Here is a 14,428-nt window from a genome sequence, read left to right as displayed (position 1 = left end):
CTGAAGAGAAACGTGAAGCACAGAGACATTTTGTGGCATGTTCATAGCTACCTAGGTAGTAAACAACAAAGATGGGATAGCAAGACGAAAACCCAGGGTTGCTGATTAGAAAGCCCACATTATTTACCACCATACAGTATTGCCGACATCAACATTTAGTGTCTTTCCACCATACTGCATCTGAATAGAAACGGGGTAGCACATGAAAGTATTGCTTCTAATTTTATTTTTGCTCTGAAATAAAAAAGCAAATGTAATTAATGAATATTTAACAAATACCATATGTTGCACATTTCCACATATGGCACAGGATACACATTTGATCAAGATACAATTCTACCCAGCAGAAGGTGGGGGAAAGGAGAGGAAGAAGAAGAAATAGAAAATATAAGTTGAATCTGATCCTTAATATGATTTTTACTCCATGTATAGTTTTACTCAAATGATAGCTTGTGCACGTGCAAGGACTGACTATGCTATTCCAAGGCACTTTCTATGGGTGAAGGAAAGCAGAAGGAAAAGGGGAAGGGGAGAAGATCATGAATCTCCACTTCATGAAGGAAAAAGCACTTTGGTCCCCAAATATGGCAGAAAACAAGTCAAGTAAGTGGGAGGAATGTTATACAGGAGAGCTTATGCGTTTTGCACGGAGGTCTCGTTTTAGCAATACCTTTTTGCCTTTCTGCTTCCAAATCTTATTTGCTAGTTCAATGCCTTTATATAAAGTCCTGATGATGAATGAAAAGCGCTTCAAGTACTGTTGCCTCATTAAATGCATTATTTATTAATTTAACTTCTAGTACTCTTGATAAAGAGCCAGTTAAATGAGTTGTTGAATACCAGGGGAAAATGAGAACATAATTTTGAATATATACACACACACACACACACACACACACACACACACACACACAGAGTTCATAACTGGATTACATATAATAATGATATGAATATGTCTATCAGTATTGGAGTTGGATTCTGGTAGTTTCTCTTGTGGGGTTCTTGTGTTACAGTCAGCATAGATTTCTGGAGCATTCTTCTGTTGATCTTTTGGTGACATCAAACTGTCTTAAGTGGTGTGGGAGGTGCTGCTTCTGCCATGTGAGAATTTGATGGTATAATTAGCACAACCTGTGAAACAATCAGAATGCCATAGGCGAGTCACCCAAATAACCTCAGAGTGCCCCTTTCCTGCCCACATAAAGTCATCATCATCAGAGTTTACTCTTTTCTTCTCTGATTGATTCTCAAGATCATGTAGGGCTTCTCAGTCATTCTTTAGATCAGGCCTGATTAGGACACAACATTCAGTGGTAGCTCTTGACCTGAGCTGTGATGACCACTGCCCTGGTCTTGCAAGTAAATCAGTCTTACAGGTGGATGACAGTGCACAATATGTTGGGTAAACCAAGGTGTCATGAAAAATATGGGGCTCTTCTTCCAAACCAGGTTGCTCATGCTAATGACATCAACATACCCAAATCATGATTTGCTGGTTATGAATAACGCATTGCAAAAACCACACTGGCCCAGAATAGCAGGAATCATCATGAAACTAAGAAAAGTTCTGGTTATTCTTCCACAAACTCAGTGAAACATTGGGTTGGTAGGGCATGGTGGAGGACCAGGAAGAGACAGAGATTTAGCCAAGATATGCCCCAAAGCCACTGCTTTTCTGGACTCACACCAGGAGATTAGAGAAACAACATTCCCCAGCTTCTATGCTAAGAGCCAAAGGGAACACAGACTTAAATATTATGACATGAAAGTTACTTCACTTGATGAAATTACAAAATCATTGGTAATTGCTGAGAATCTCTGACTTCTAGGGTTTTATGATGCAAAGCCCCACTACTAGAGTCAATGCGCTATAGTCCATCTCTCTTCTATGAGGGAGGGCTGTCGGGGAGTGGGATGTGGTGTGGCCTGGAAATCCCTAAGGAAGAGAGAGAGGCACAAAATGATGGAGAAAGGCACCAGAGAAACAATCTCATCCAACTACAGTTACTTTATTCTTTGACTGACAGTTTTGTCTGTCTTTCAGACTTTGGGTAATGAAGTTAATGAGTGGCCGTTGGGGTTTTACTATCCATTTCCTCATTCTGGAACTCTCAGTTCTTGGAGGATATCCCACCCCGTTATTTCCAGAGCCTCTTTCTTAATTTTTTCTCTCCTTCCATTCCTCACTTTCCTCTCTCAGTGTGACGTTCTTTTGGCTTAACTGCCGGGAGCATCTGCGGCAGGTCTCAGGGTAAGAGAGTGGGCAGGTGTGCACAGACTGATAGAGAAGTCTGAGATCATGACATTCCTTCAGTATTCTAGGAAAAGTTGTTGTAATAGGATAATAGAATAAAACCAAGTACTTTGGGGTACCTCTTCATTGTGAAATATTTTCTTATCTGGATTCAAAGGTTATGCCCTTTGAGTGAGAAAGGAAGGGGAAAAAGAGCTTTTATTTGGCTATTGTGCTAGGCAGAGTTCTAAGGTGATACTCACTGACCCCTTGTGATTCCCTCCCCTCAAGTGTGGATGAAACCTGTGTATAAGATGGGATACAAGTCCCGTGTGTAGGTACTGATTAGTTGACTTTCAGTTTATAAAAAACTCATTATTCTGGATGGACCTCACCTCTTCATGTGAATGCTTTATGAGAGGATTAAAACACTAGAGACTCTGACTCTCCTGCTGGTCTCAAAGAAAAAGTACATTGTCATGAGTTCTCAATTTAAAGGAAATTAATTCCACCACATTCACATAGAAGAGAATCAGAAGCTTTAGACAAGGCCACAGCTCCAGCCAACTCCCTGATGACAGACTCATCAGATTCTGAGCCAAGGACCCACATCAGCTGGGCCCAGACTCTTGACCCATGGAAACTGAAATATGTGTACTGTGTTAAGACTGTAAGTTTGTTTAACTGATTATACAACAATATGAAAGTAATACAGATACCTTCAAATGAAGGCCAATACTCACCTCACCGGGGCTACAACAAAGCACTTCACATCCAAAGGCAGAGAGGGACACAGCAATGCAGAATTCCAGCACACTTAAGAGGAGCACCATGCCATCCATACCCTAGGAGAAAATTCATAACAAAAGAATGTGATAAATGGAGATGACAAAAGGAAACATTTACCAGGAACCACAATGTCATCAGAGAAAAAGCATTGGTTGGGAGTCAGGAGACCTGCCTCCCAGTGGCAGCCATTCCCTTGACCAATTCTTGATCTGCTGAAGTAACTTCTCACTTTTTTCACTGATAAAATAATCACGGACATTTATTCCCTAGTTCAATACCTCCCAGTGCTATTGTGGACATGGAAGATGAAAGTGCTTTAAAAAGTTAGGAAGGTAGTATAAAGATAATTGTCATCTTATCCTATTGAGTACTAGAAACTTGTATCATTGACAGAATATTATGATTCCATATCTTAGTGATTGTAAGCAGAGTAACGGTCCCCCAGGGAGGTCTGCATCCTTGTCCCCCTAATCCTTAGCTTCTGGGGATTAGAACGCAGACCTCCCTGGGAGACCATTGTTCTTTTTGCACAGCAAAAAGGATTAAATTTGATGAAATTAAGGTTGCTTATTAGCTGGAATGACAGAATTTTTCTGGATAATTCAGGTGGGTTCAAAGTAATGACAGAATCCTTGTAAGTGGAAGCAAGAGGCAGAATAGAGTTCAAGAGAGTTTGGAAGATGCTGCATTGCTTGATTTGAAGGTAGAGGATGGGATGACAAACCAAGCAACATAGGCAGCCTACAGAAGCTAGAAAAGGCAATAAAACTTATTGTCGCTTAAGCCTTCAGAAAGGAGTACGCCCTTGCCAACACTTTGATTTTAGCCTAGTGAGACCCACTTTGAACTTCTGACCTCCAGAAACATAAGATAACCAAACTGTATTGTTTTGAGACACTAAATGACTTCATGTGGTTCTGCCTAATTTGTAGTCATTTGTTACAGTAACAATAAGAAGCTAATACAATAATGAACATCAAGTAGGTCAGTCTTTAATCCATCTCCCCAGAGCACTGGCTTTAGGTCTAGTCTTCAGCCAAGAAACATGGTCAAAATTTGGAGAACATGGGGCAGCACACTCATTTCTAATAATTTTACCCTGCATTAGGCCGGGCACGGTGGCTCAAGCCTGTAATCCCAGCACTTTGGGAGGCCGAGACGGGCGGATCACGAGGTCAGGAGATCGAGACCATCCTGGCTAACACAGTGAAACCCCATCTCTACTAAAAATACAAAAACTTAGCCGGGCGAGGTGGCAGGCGCCTGTAGTCCCAGCTACTCGGGAGGCTGAGGCAGGAGAATGGCGTGAACCCGGGAGGCGGAGCTTGCAGTGAGCTGAGATCCGGCCACTGCACTCCAGCCTGGGTGACAGAGCGAGACTCCGTCTCAACCAAAAAAAAAAAAAAATTTTACCCTGCATTGATGCAGGGATTATCTGGTTTAAATATTCTCTCTTTTCCTCTCCACGGTTAGGGATAGTCCTTCTGTTGAGGAAGAGCCAATAGACCAAGAGCTTAGGATATGGGTGATGCAGACTTAACGAGACCTTGAGAATATCTGCATTCATTGATTTTTTATTTTCTTGTGCCTTCAACAGCTGTGGTGGCCTCTGTGTTTCCAATATTGTTGTAGGCACAGAATATAGAGCAGCAAACAAAACAGACAATTCCCCTGTCTTCAAGGATTTTACCATCTAGAAGGGTAGACTAGAAGATGGCAAGCTTTCCGTAAAGGCCAGATAATGTACATTTTAGGTTTTGCAGACTGTAAGGTCTCTGGCACACATATTCAAACCTGCTGTTATAACACAAAAGCAGCAATACACAATACGTAAATAAACGGGCTTTGTTACATTTCAATTAAACTTTATTTACAAAAACAGGTACAGGATTGGGCTTCCAAAAAACGTAGCACGTATATAGACCTGTGGACTGATTGTGCAGGTGCCCAGGCAAGAATAGACCCGTTGCTTCAAATCCCAGGAAGCCCTTATGGAGGTCCTCTGCTATAAAAACAGGCATAATAATGTTCACACGATTAATAGGAATTCATCCTGGCCTCTGGGAAAGGTGATTGAAATGAATACAGAACCAGCTACGTAATTTATAGATTCTCTTGTTAAAATTACATATATATCTTAGCGTGAGCCATACGAAACTGCTGTCTTTCTAGGTTAAGTATAGTTGATCACTGGCAGTTCCATATGGTTCTGCCTAATGATTCCAGGTGGTAGACTCTACTTTTTGCTAGAGCTCAACTTTTTCTAGCCTCTTTAATAATTATAAGGTTTCCAGCATTTCTATCTTTTTCTTCCAGGAGAACTGAAGTTCCTTTGTGGTAGGGAACTATTCTCTTTCTTATGTCTACCGGGGCGCCAACCCTGCGATGGGGCATACACTATGGACCCATAGACCTGTGGACTGAATGTGCAGGTGCCCAGGCAAGAAGAGACCCATTGCTTCAAATCCCAGAAAGCTCTTATGGAAGTCCTTTGCTATAAGAACAGGCATAAAAATGTTCACACAGTTAACAGGAATTCATCATGGCCTCTGGGAAAGGTGATTGAGATGAATGCAGAACCAGCTAAGTAATTTACAGAGTCTCTTTCTAAAAATTTTTTTAAAATAATTTCAAGATAGCAACAGCAGAGCATTAGATCAAGCACAGGGCTCTTCTATCTCTGAAGTCCTGAGTAACTGCACAGGTCCCATGCTCACGAAATCAGCCCTATGAAGCTGGCCAATTCCAGATTTTGTCTCTATCATTGTTCCATTGAAGTCTATGAATGAAGAGAGCCTCATAAATTAAAAGTAAGGTTCTTCTTCTGGATAACAATAGCATATCAGAGGAGAATTAGAGACAAGAAGTTCTACAATCAAATCTTGCTTTTGCCAATTTCTAACTGAGTGACACTGGGAAAATTTGTCAAATTCTCAAAAGAAGCTTTCTTTTCTTATTTTGAGTGAGTGGCAAGAAATAAAATTACTTACTATAAAAAGATTTAGATATCTCAAGGGAAGTAAATTAGTTTAGCAAAGACACCTCAAGCGGTTATTTTCATGTGACTAAGTAGCCCTCAAGATTATGTGGGATTAGCTAGAAATGAAGTAAACAGAATGCAATTGATTCTGTCTAGTAAGTTAGGAAGAGTGTTGAGTTTTCACATACACATGAGGGAAGGGCACAGTGAGGAAAGAACTAAGCAGTAAGGCAAATGGCTGAAAGTTCATAGGAAAAGTAACTGAAAATGTAGTGGTGTTGAAAATGACCAATAGGCTTTTTAATAATAAAGATCTGGCCAGGCGTGGTGGTTCACATCTGTAATCCCAGCACTTTGGGAGACCGAGGTGGGTGGATCACCTGAGGTCGGGAGTTCGAGACCAGCCTGGCCAATATGGGGAAACCCCGTCTCCACTAAAAATACAAACATTAGCCAGGCATGGTGGCACATGCCTGTAATTCCAGTTACTTGGGATGCTGAGGCAGGAGAATCACTTGAACCTGGGAGGTGGAGGTTGCAGTGAGCAGAGATTATGCCACTGCACTCCAGCCTGGGCGACAAGAGTGAAACTCCATCTCTAACAATAATAATAATAAAGATTAAATTGTGCATTTTAGTGTGCTGTGATGTGCTGTAATAACTCTTCCTCCCCATATTTACCCAATGGCCCAAAACATGAAGAAGTGTTATTACTTACAAAATATTGTGTAAGTGGCAATTTTCAGAATAAAGCAATTAAGATAGCATTGAGATAAGGACAATTGGTACAAAAACAGGTAGTAAAATTCAGAATGGAGATTGAGAATTTTTCAGGTGCCACATGTTGAGGATAAAAGTGATTAACATTGGAAGAACATCCAAAGATGTTGGAAAGGATACTGAGTTACTCACCACTTAGAAAACACTGTTCAAGACAATTTTACTTTATTATTAGAGAACAGGAACTGACATCTCGACCCCATTTTTAGAGGGGTCTGGAGGAGATAACAGTAGACACTGCATCAATGTTTTAAAATTAAACAGATAAATTTATGCAAAATACCCAGCACAGTAACTACTAAGGAGTAGGTGTTCTATAACTATAAGCTTTCTTCCCATTTTGGCTCATCACATATAGAGGAAAAATAAAGACAGAGATGAGATGTGTACCTGAATCCTAACTGAAAGGTTATTCTATTTCTCAATCACTTCCAACTTCCAAAGTCATTCAGCAATTAGGGAATGTTAATTATTGTTGTTCCCAGAGCCAGCACTCCCCCAAACTTGCTTCTGTGATATCTCACGAAAAGAGAAAGCACTTACCATTAAAATGGACACAGTCATGTAACAATTATTTGACAACTGGTTCTGGTTACAGTAATGGTAACGGAATGAATACAACGTCAAGCTTATTGCATTGATTACGATCCCTGTTATAGCAAAGACTGAGCTGGTGATATTCATTCCTAGACTACCTCCGACCTAGAAAGAAATGAAAATTAATGAAGCAATCCAACATCATCCTCAGATATATCTCTATTAATTACTTTACACTGCAGTCTATCTTTATCTTGATTATTTCAATAGTCTTCTAACTTGTCTCCTTATAGTGGTTTCAATTCTAATCCCTTGCCAAAACACAAATATGATCCCATGACTCCTCAGCTTAAATTCTTCAGATAATTCCTGTGAGCGGATGAGATAATCTCCAAATCATTTAGCAGGGTTTCAATGATTTTTTACACATTAGCTGGACAGTCCTATCTGTGTCCTTCCCTGCCATTCCTTGCTTCCGGTGCCTGGTCTCTTATTGTTCTAAACACTGCTTGCCTCTCGTGCCTTTCTACCTTTTACATTATTTTTCTCAGTTGTGCATTCCCTTTCATACCTTCTCTTCTCATGGGTCCCTGCAGACACTAGGAAGTTGGGTTAGGCCAGATTTGGAAAACCCATACTGATCATGCTCCACAGTTTGATATTTATCTTTTGAGCAAAGAAAACTCAAATATGGTGTTTAGCTAGAAAAACTCTTGTTGAGATCTTGGCTTTTCCATTTTGTTGGCTTTATGAAAGGCATATTGACATGAGAGTTACATTTTAAATTTGCTTCTTCTGATGTAATAACTTTATTGTGAATTTCTTATACTGAAAACTCAAAATCCTGTTTGAATACAGTTGAAATCTATTTTTTTTTTTTTCTTTTTGAGACAGAGTTTTGCTCTGTCGCCAGGTTGAAGTGCAGTGGCATGATCTCAGTTCACTGCAACCTCCGTCTCCAGGATTCAAGCGATTCTCCTGCCTTAGCCTCCTGAGTAGCTGGGATTACAGGCATCCGCGACCATGACTGGCTAATTTTTTGTATTTTTAGTAGAGAAGGGGTTTCACCATGTTAGCCAGGCTGGTTTCAAACTTCTGACTTCAAATGATCCGCTCACTTCAGCCTCCCAAAGTACTAGGATTACAGGCGTGAGCCACCGTGCTTCGCCAGAATCTACATTTTAACCAATTGCTCAATAAACATTATGCCACACCAATACTTGGTGTGACTGTCATGGGCTGAATCCCAAGCTGCGGAGTTTTTTTTTTAGTGATTCCACTTCATATTTGTTCTAAATAATTCTCTATATCTTCATAAAGTTTCCCTCATCAACTACCTTGACAAAATATCCATTATGTCAGTAATTCTATCACTAGCCTTATTGCAATTTTTGAAAGACAGATCCTGCTAAGTAAAATGCACAATCGCTCCTGATTTTTTAAAAGCAAACAAACAAAACCTGTTTTATACCCTGGCAGAATACATTATTGATTAATCCTTTCCTTTTGATACCCCCCACAAAATATTACTCACCAGACCTCTTGTTGTTCTAATTCCTGCTGCAACTGATAAGGATCCTGAAATAATAAACTAGGAATGAGAGAAAACAATGGAGATAAAAAGCTTTAAACAAGTTTTGGAAATCACAATTCAGTAAACTTTATTCCAAAGTAGATAGATATGTATAAATAGGTCAATTATCTTAGAAAGCAAGAGATTGCACATAATTTTCTCTTTTCCCATAAAGAACAGAGAAATTCTGCCAGATGAGTCCATTGGATAATTTATCAAGCCTTTCAAATAATAGCTAACTGGAATGGTATTAAAACTGTTTGAGGACACCGACAGATAAAGCTTCCAAATTCCTGATAAGAAGTAATTCTTATGTGGTATCAATATTAAATACAATAAACAAAAAATGTACTAAAATAATTCTCATTGAAAATATGTTTAAAAGGTTATAAAATAAAATAGTAGCACATAAAATTTAGTTCCCAATTATTTGATAACTAGAATACACTACTTCATTTGAATCCATCAATGGGACAATTATTTTTCATTTAGCCAGAATAGCTAGTCAAGTTGGTTATAAGACTCTCAAGTTGGTTATAAGACTCTCTGTCTTATAATATTCCATTGCTAGAGTTTTCTATTTCCTTTACAAATTTGATCTCAGATGATTCAAAAATGATATCTTCATATAAAGAAACTGGACTAATCAAATAGCTCAATAAACTTCTTTAGTTTCCAAATACCCAGACGTAGAGATGATTCATGTTATCTAAATCACCATTGGAGAAAAAGAAAACAGTAGAGCAAATCATCCATCGTGTAACATAAAATACATCGGGAACATTTGGGACGATCCTTCAACTCTACAAATATTTTTAATATTGAAATATTCTAATAAATATAATAAATAAATTTAAGAAAAACATTACATGCTAATGGCTATTCACATTTACAGCATTGATAGGATAGGGCGTTTAATACAATCCAACATTATTAGTGACTTAAACATTATTGGTAAAATATAATTATACTTTCTGTAATATGATAGGACATCTGTCTCAGTCTACAAGTCTTTAAATGACAAAAAGTGGGACCATCTTATTAAAGTCAAAATCAAGATAAACATGTAGACTATTATGTATTACTATTTGGGGTATATTAACCAAAATAGTTATATAAGAAAAATAGTTGAAACAAATGGCTGAAACTACTGTTATTTAGTATGAATAACATCTATTGCAAACATCCAAGAATATAAACTAAAAAGTACCGTAAACTATTTAAAAAATTCAGTAAAGCATCTTGGAAAAACATTGTATACAGAAATTACATATACATATTAGAAGTGTGTATGTATGTTTGTGTATGTGAAGATAGGATTGAATAAAAGGACTTCATTTACCACAGGAAAAAATATGTATATAGTATCTCAGAGGGAAAAAACTTAACGAAGAATGTGAGTCATAAATAGGAATAGAACTGAAGAGGCCAAGGATAATAGAAACTTACAGCTGGCTCTTGGTATTGGTACTTATACTGTCAAAGAGAGAATAGAGAAGCACTTTGCAGGTGATGTTTGGAAAAAAAGGTTGAAAGAATAATGGAAGGGAGCAGCAAAAAAGTTTTTACCAATTTACTACTACATTTACCAATCTAGTTCAATGCCTACAAGAGTCTGAGTGATGTCTCAGTGGACAAACACAGCTCCTGCAGTTCTTGGTAATCTACTGAACACGTGTGGAAGGCTAAAACCATGTAAGCTGGTTTTCAATGCGATCTTGAAAAGAACATGGGCACGAAAGCAGAAACCTAGATAGTTACATATATATGATTGTGATAATAGAGTCAATTTGAACCCTGATCCTGACCCAATTAGTTGTGATCTCGGGCAAGTTACTTAACCTCCCTTCATCCATAAAATGAAGATAATGAGAAATCCTCCCTCAAAAGTTTGTGGTGATGGTATGATATAAAAAGTGCACATAAAAAGCACTTAGTAGAATGTCCAGATCATAGTAAGAGTTTAATAAAAAGCTATTCTTGGCATTGGTAATATTATATATATATATGGTATATATAAATGGTGTGTGTATATATATATATATGGCGTGTGTGTATCTATCTATCTATCTATCTATCTATCTATCTATCTATCTATCTATCTATCTATCTATGGTACGACTTTCCAGAGATAGAACAGCATTTGCTGTCTGTTATGGTTAATATTGAGTATCAACTTAATTGAATTGAAGAATGCAAAGTATTGTTCCTGGGTGTGTCTGTGAGGGGATTGACAAAGGAGATTAACATTTGAGTTGGTGGACTAGGAAAGGGAGACCCAGCTGCCAGCATAGCCAGAACAGAAGGAGGCAGAGAAAATGTGGAAAGACTAGACTCATTTAGTCTTCTGGTCTTAATAAACTCCCCTTTATATATACACCTATTCTATTAGTTCTATCCCTCTAGAGAACACTGACTAATACAGATTTTGGTACCAGGAGTGGATCTAGAAAACAGAATATTAAGGATGGAGTTCTTTTGTTGGTCTTGCTCCTAAGTTCACTGGACAAAGTGATGAAAGAAAATTATGAACTCAGGGATTCTAACTCTCAGCTTCAGAAGCAGATACTGAGCCTCAAATCTTCTAAGATTGTCCTGAATGAGAGCTTTATTTTCTGTAGAGAAAGAGCTGAAATTGTGGACAATCAGACACAAGCTTTTATCATGTGATTTGCTGACCTGCAACAAAAGGTGCACGCACAGACTCACCAGGTGTCTACTGTTAAAGCGAGAGCATTGATTGAAAAAGAATGGGACCCGGCAACTTGGAATGGGGATGTGCAGTAGGACCTTGATGAAGCTGGGGACACTGAGCTTGTAAACTCTCACCAGCCATTTTTGCCAGAAGAAACAGCTTCCCCAATCACCAGTAGTGGCAACATCCCCTCCCTAACCTACACTGCCATAAGCCTTTTCACCTTTGCCTGAGGAGATAAATCCTGCACTGTCTAATACAACAGTGATGGCCTCTCCTCAGCCAATTGCCAAACAAGACAATGTTGATTCTCCTCAGGACCCACCCTAAGTTCCCTGTTTGCTTCTAGACCTATAACTAAAGTCTCAGCAGGCCTCTAGAGGTGAGGTTCAAAATGCGATCCCCGAGAAGGTACACTACACTTGAAAAGAACTGCTTGAGTTTTCTAATTTATATAAGCAGAAATCTGGAAAACAGGCACGGGAATGAATATTAAGGGTATGGGATAATGGTGGAAGGAACATAGAGTTGGATCAGGCTGAATTTATTGATTTGGGTCCTCTAAGCAGGGATTCTGCATTTAATGTTGCAGCTTGCGGAGTTAAAAAAGATTCTAGTTTATTTGCTTGGTTAGCTGAAATATGGATTGAAAGATGGCCCACTGTGAGTGAGCTGAAAATGCCTGATCTCCTTGGGTTAATGTAGAGGAAGGGATCCGAAAGCTTAGGGAGGTTGGGATGGGGGAGAGGATTAGTCACTTTAAGCCTACTCATCCCAGCTGGGAGGGTTCAGAAGATACACCCTTGACCAATACTTTGTGAAATAGATTTGTGAGGGCAGCACTTGCATCCTTGAAGAGCTCTGTGATTGCTCTTCTATGTACGCCAGATCTTACAGTGGGAACTGCAGTCACTCAACTACAAAATTTAAATGCAATAAAAATAATTGGATCCAGAGGTGGCAGGGGCCAAATGGCAGCACTCAACCATCAAAGGAAAGGTAGGCATAGCTACCATAATGGATAGAAGAGGCAAAGCGGCAATCAGAATAGTCTCACTTGTGTAGAGCTCTGGCATTGGCTAATTAATCACAGTGTTCCTAGAAGTGAAATTGATAGGAAGCTTGCCAAATTCTTACTTAATTTATATAAGCAGAAAACTTCCAGGTCAAGTGGACAAAACACTAATTTGAATTATAAAAACAGAGAATCGCAGCCCCACAATCAATTTCCAGACATGTGCCATTTTACAGACCCAGAACTCCTTGAATGAAAAGGAGACCAGGTCCTCTTAAGGAAGGATCCCACTACACTACTGACAATTTATGCTGTTAATCTTTCTCCCATCCTTCAAGGAGACCTCTGGCCTTTTACCAGGGTAACTGGATTGGGGAAAGAAAGAAAAATGATCAGACCTTTTAGGGACTACTGGACACTGACTCTGAGCTGACATGGATTCCAGGGGACCCAAATGTCATTATGGTCCTCCAGTTATAGTAGGGGCTTATAGAGGTCATGTAATTAATGGAGCTTTAGCTCAGGTTCAACTTACAGTGGGTCCAGTTGGTTCCCACACTCATCCTGCACTCATTTCCCCAGTGCCAGAATGCATAATTGGCATACAGATGCTCAGCAGCTGGAAGAATCTCTACATTGCCCCCTGACTTGCAGGGTGAAGGCTATTATGGTGGAAAAGGCCAAAGGAAGCCATTAGAGCTGCATCTACCTAGAAAAGCAGTAAATACTCCCAGCTTGGATGAGTAGGCTTTAAGTGACTAATCCTCTCCCCCATCCCAAACTCCCTAAGCTTTCGGATCCCTTCTTCTACATTAACCCAAGGAGATCAGGCATTATCAGCTCGCTCACAGTGGGCCATCTTTTAATCCATATTTCAGCTAACCAAGCAAATAAACTAGAATCTTTTTTAACTCCGCAAGCTGCAACATTAAATGCAGAATCCCTGCTTAGAGGACCCAAATCAATAAATTCAGCCTGATCCAACTCTATGTTCCTTCCACCATTATCCCATACCCTTAATATTCATTCCCGTGCCTGTTTTCCAGATTTCTGCTTATATAAATTAGAAAACTCAAGCAGTTCTTTTCAAGTGTAGTGTACCTTCTCGGGGATCGCATTTTGAACCTCACCTCTAGAGGCCTGCTGAGACTTTAGTTATAGGTCTAGAAGCAAACAGGGGCCTTAGGGTGGGTTCTGAGGAGAATCAACATTGTCTTGTTTGGCAATTGGCTGAGGAGAGGCCATCACTGTTGTATTATCTTCTCAGGCAAAGGTGAAAAGGCTCATGGCAGTGTGGGTTACGGAGGGGATGTTGCCACTACTGGCGATGGGGAAGCTGTTTCTTCTGGCAAAAATGGCTGGTGAGAGTTTACAAGCTCAGTGTCCCCAGCTTCATCAAGGTCCTACTGCACATCCCCATTCCAAGTTGCTGGGTCCCATTCCTTTTCAATCAATGCTCTCACTTTAACAGTAGACACCTGGTGAGTCTGTGCGTGCACCTTTTGTTGCAGGTCAGCAAATCACATGATAAAAGCTTGTGTCTGATTGTCCACAATTTCAGCTCTTTCTCTACAGAAGATAAGACTCTCGATCAGGACAATCTTAGAAGATTTGAGGCTCAGTATCTGCTTCTGAAGCTGAGAGTTAGAATCCCTGAGTTCATAATTTTCTTTCATCATTTTGTCCAGTGAACTTAGGAGCAAGACCAACAAAAGAACTCCATCCTTAATATTCTGTTTTCTAGATCCACTCCTGGTACCAAAATCTGTATTAGTCAGTGTTCTCTAGAAGGATAGAACTAATAGGATAGTCAGTGTTCTCTAGAG

At 39.4% G+C, this 14,428-nt stretch overlaps 1 protein-coding gene across 3 annotated transcripts in view; it reads right to left on the bottom strand.

Annotated features, from left to right (window-relative positions):
• Positions 1 to 212: 212 nt before the first annotated feature.
• The window catches only part of LOC126935511 (membrane-spanning 4-domains subfamily A member 4A-like), a 37,935-nt gene continuing 23,719 nt past the window's right edge, over positions 213 to 14,428 (bottom strand). For 2 of the 3 annotated variants that reach the window (XM_050757017.1, XM_050757016.1), the window contains 4 exons: positions 8,854 to 8,910; positions 7,326 to 7,484; positions 2,977 to 3,078; positions 1,139 to 1,936 (listed from right to left, as the gene is read on the bottom strand). In XM_050757017.1, the coding sequence (XP_050612974.1) occupies positions 1,826 to 1,936; positions 2,977 to 3,078; positions 7,326 to 7,484; positions 8,854 to 8,910 (429 nt within the window). In that variant the 3' untranslated portion in view covers positions 1,139 to 1,825. The other variant, XM_050757018.1, reaches the window with a different exon arrangement.

Source organism: Macaca thibetana, chromosome 14 (assembly GCF_024542745.1).
Source record: "Macaca thibetana thibetana isolate TM-01 chromosome 14, ASM2454274v1, whole genome shotgun sequence".
Taxonomy (NCBI): domain Eukaryota; kingdom Metazoa; phylum Chordata; class Mammalia; order Primates; family Cercopithecidae; genus Macaca; species Macaca thibetana.
This window is presented reverse-complemented; position numbering and strand designations above follow the sequence as displayed.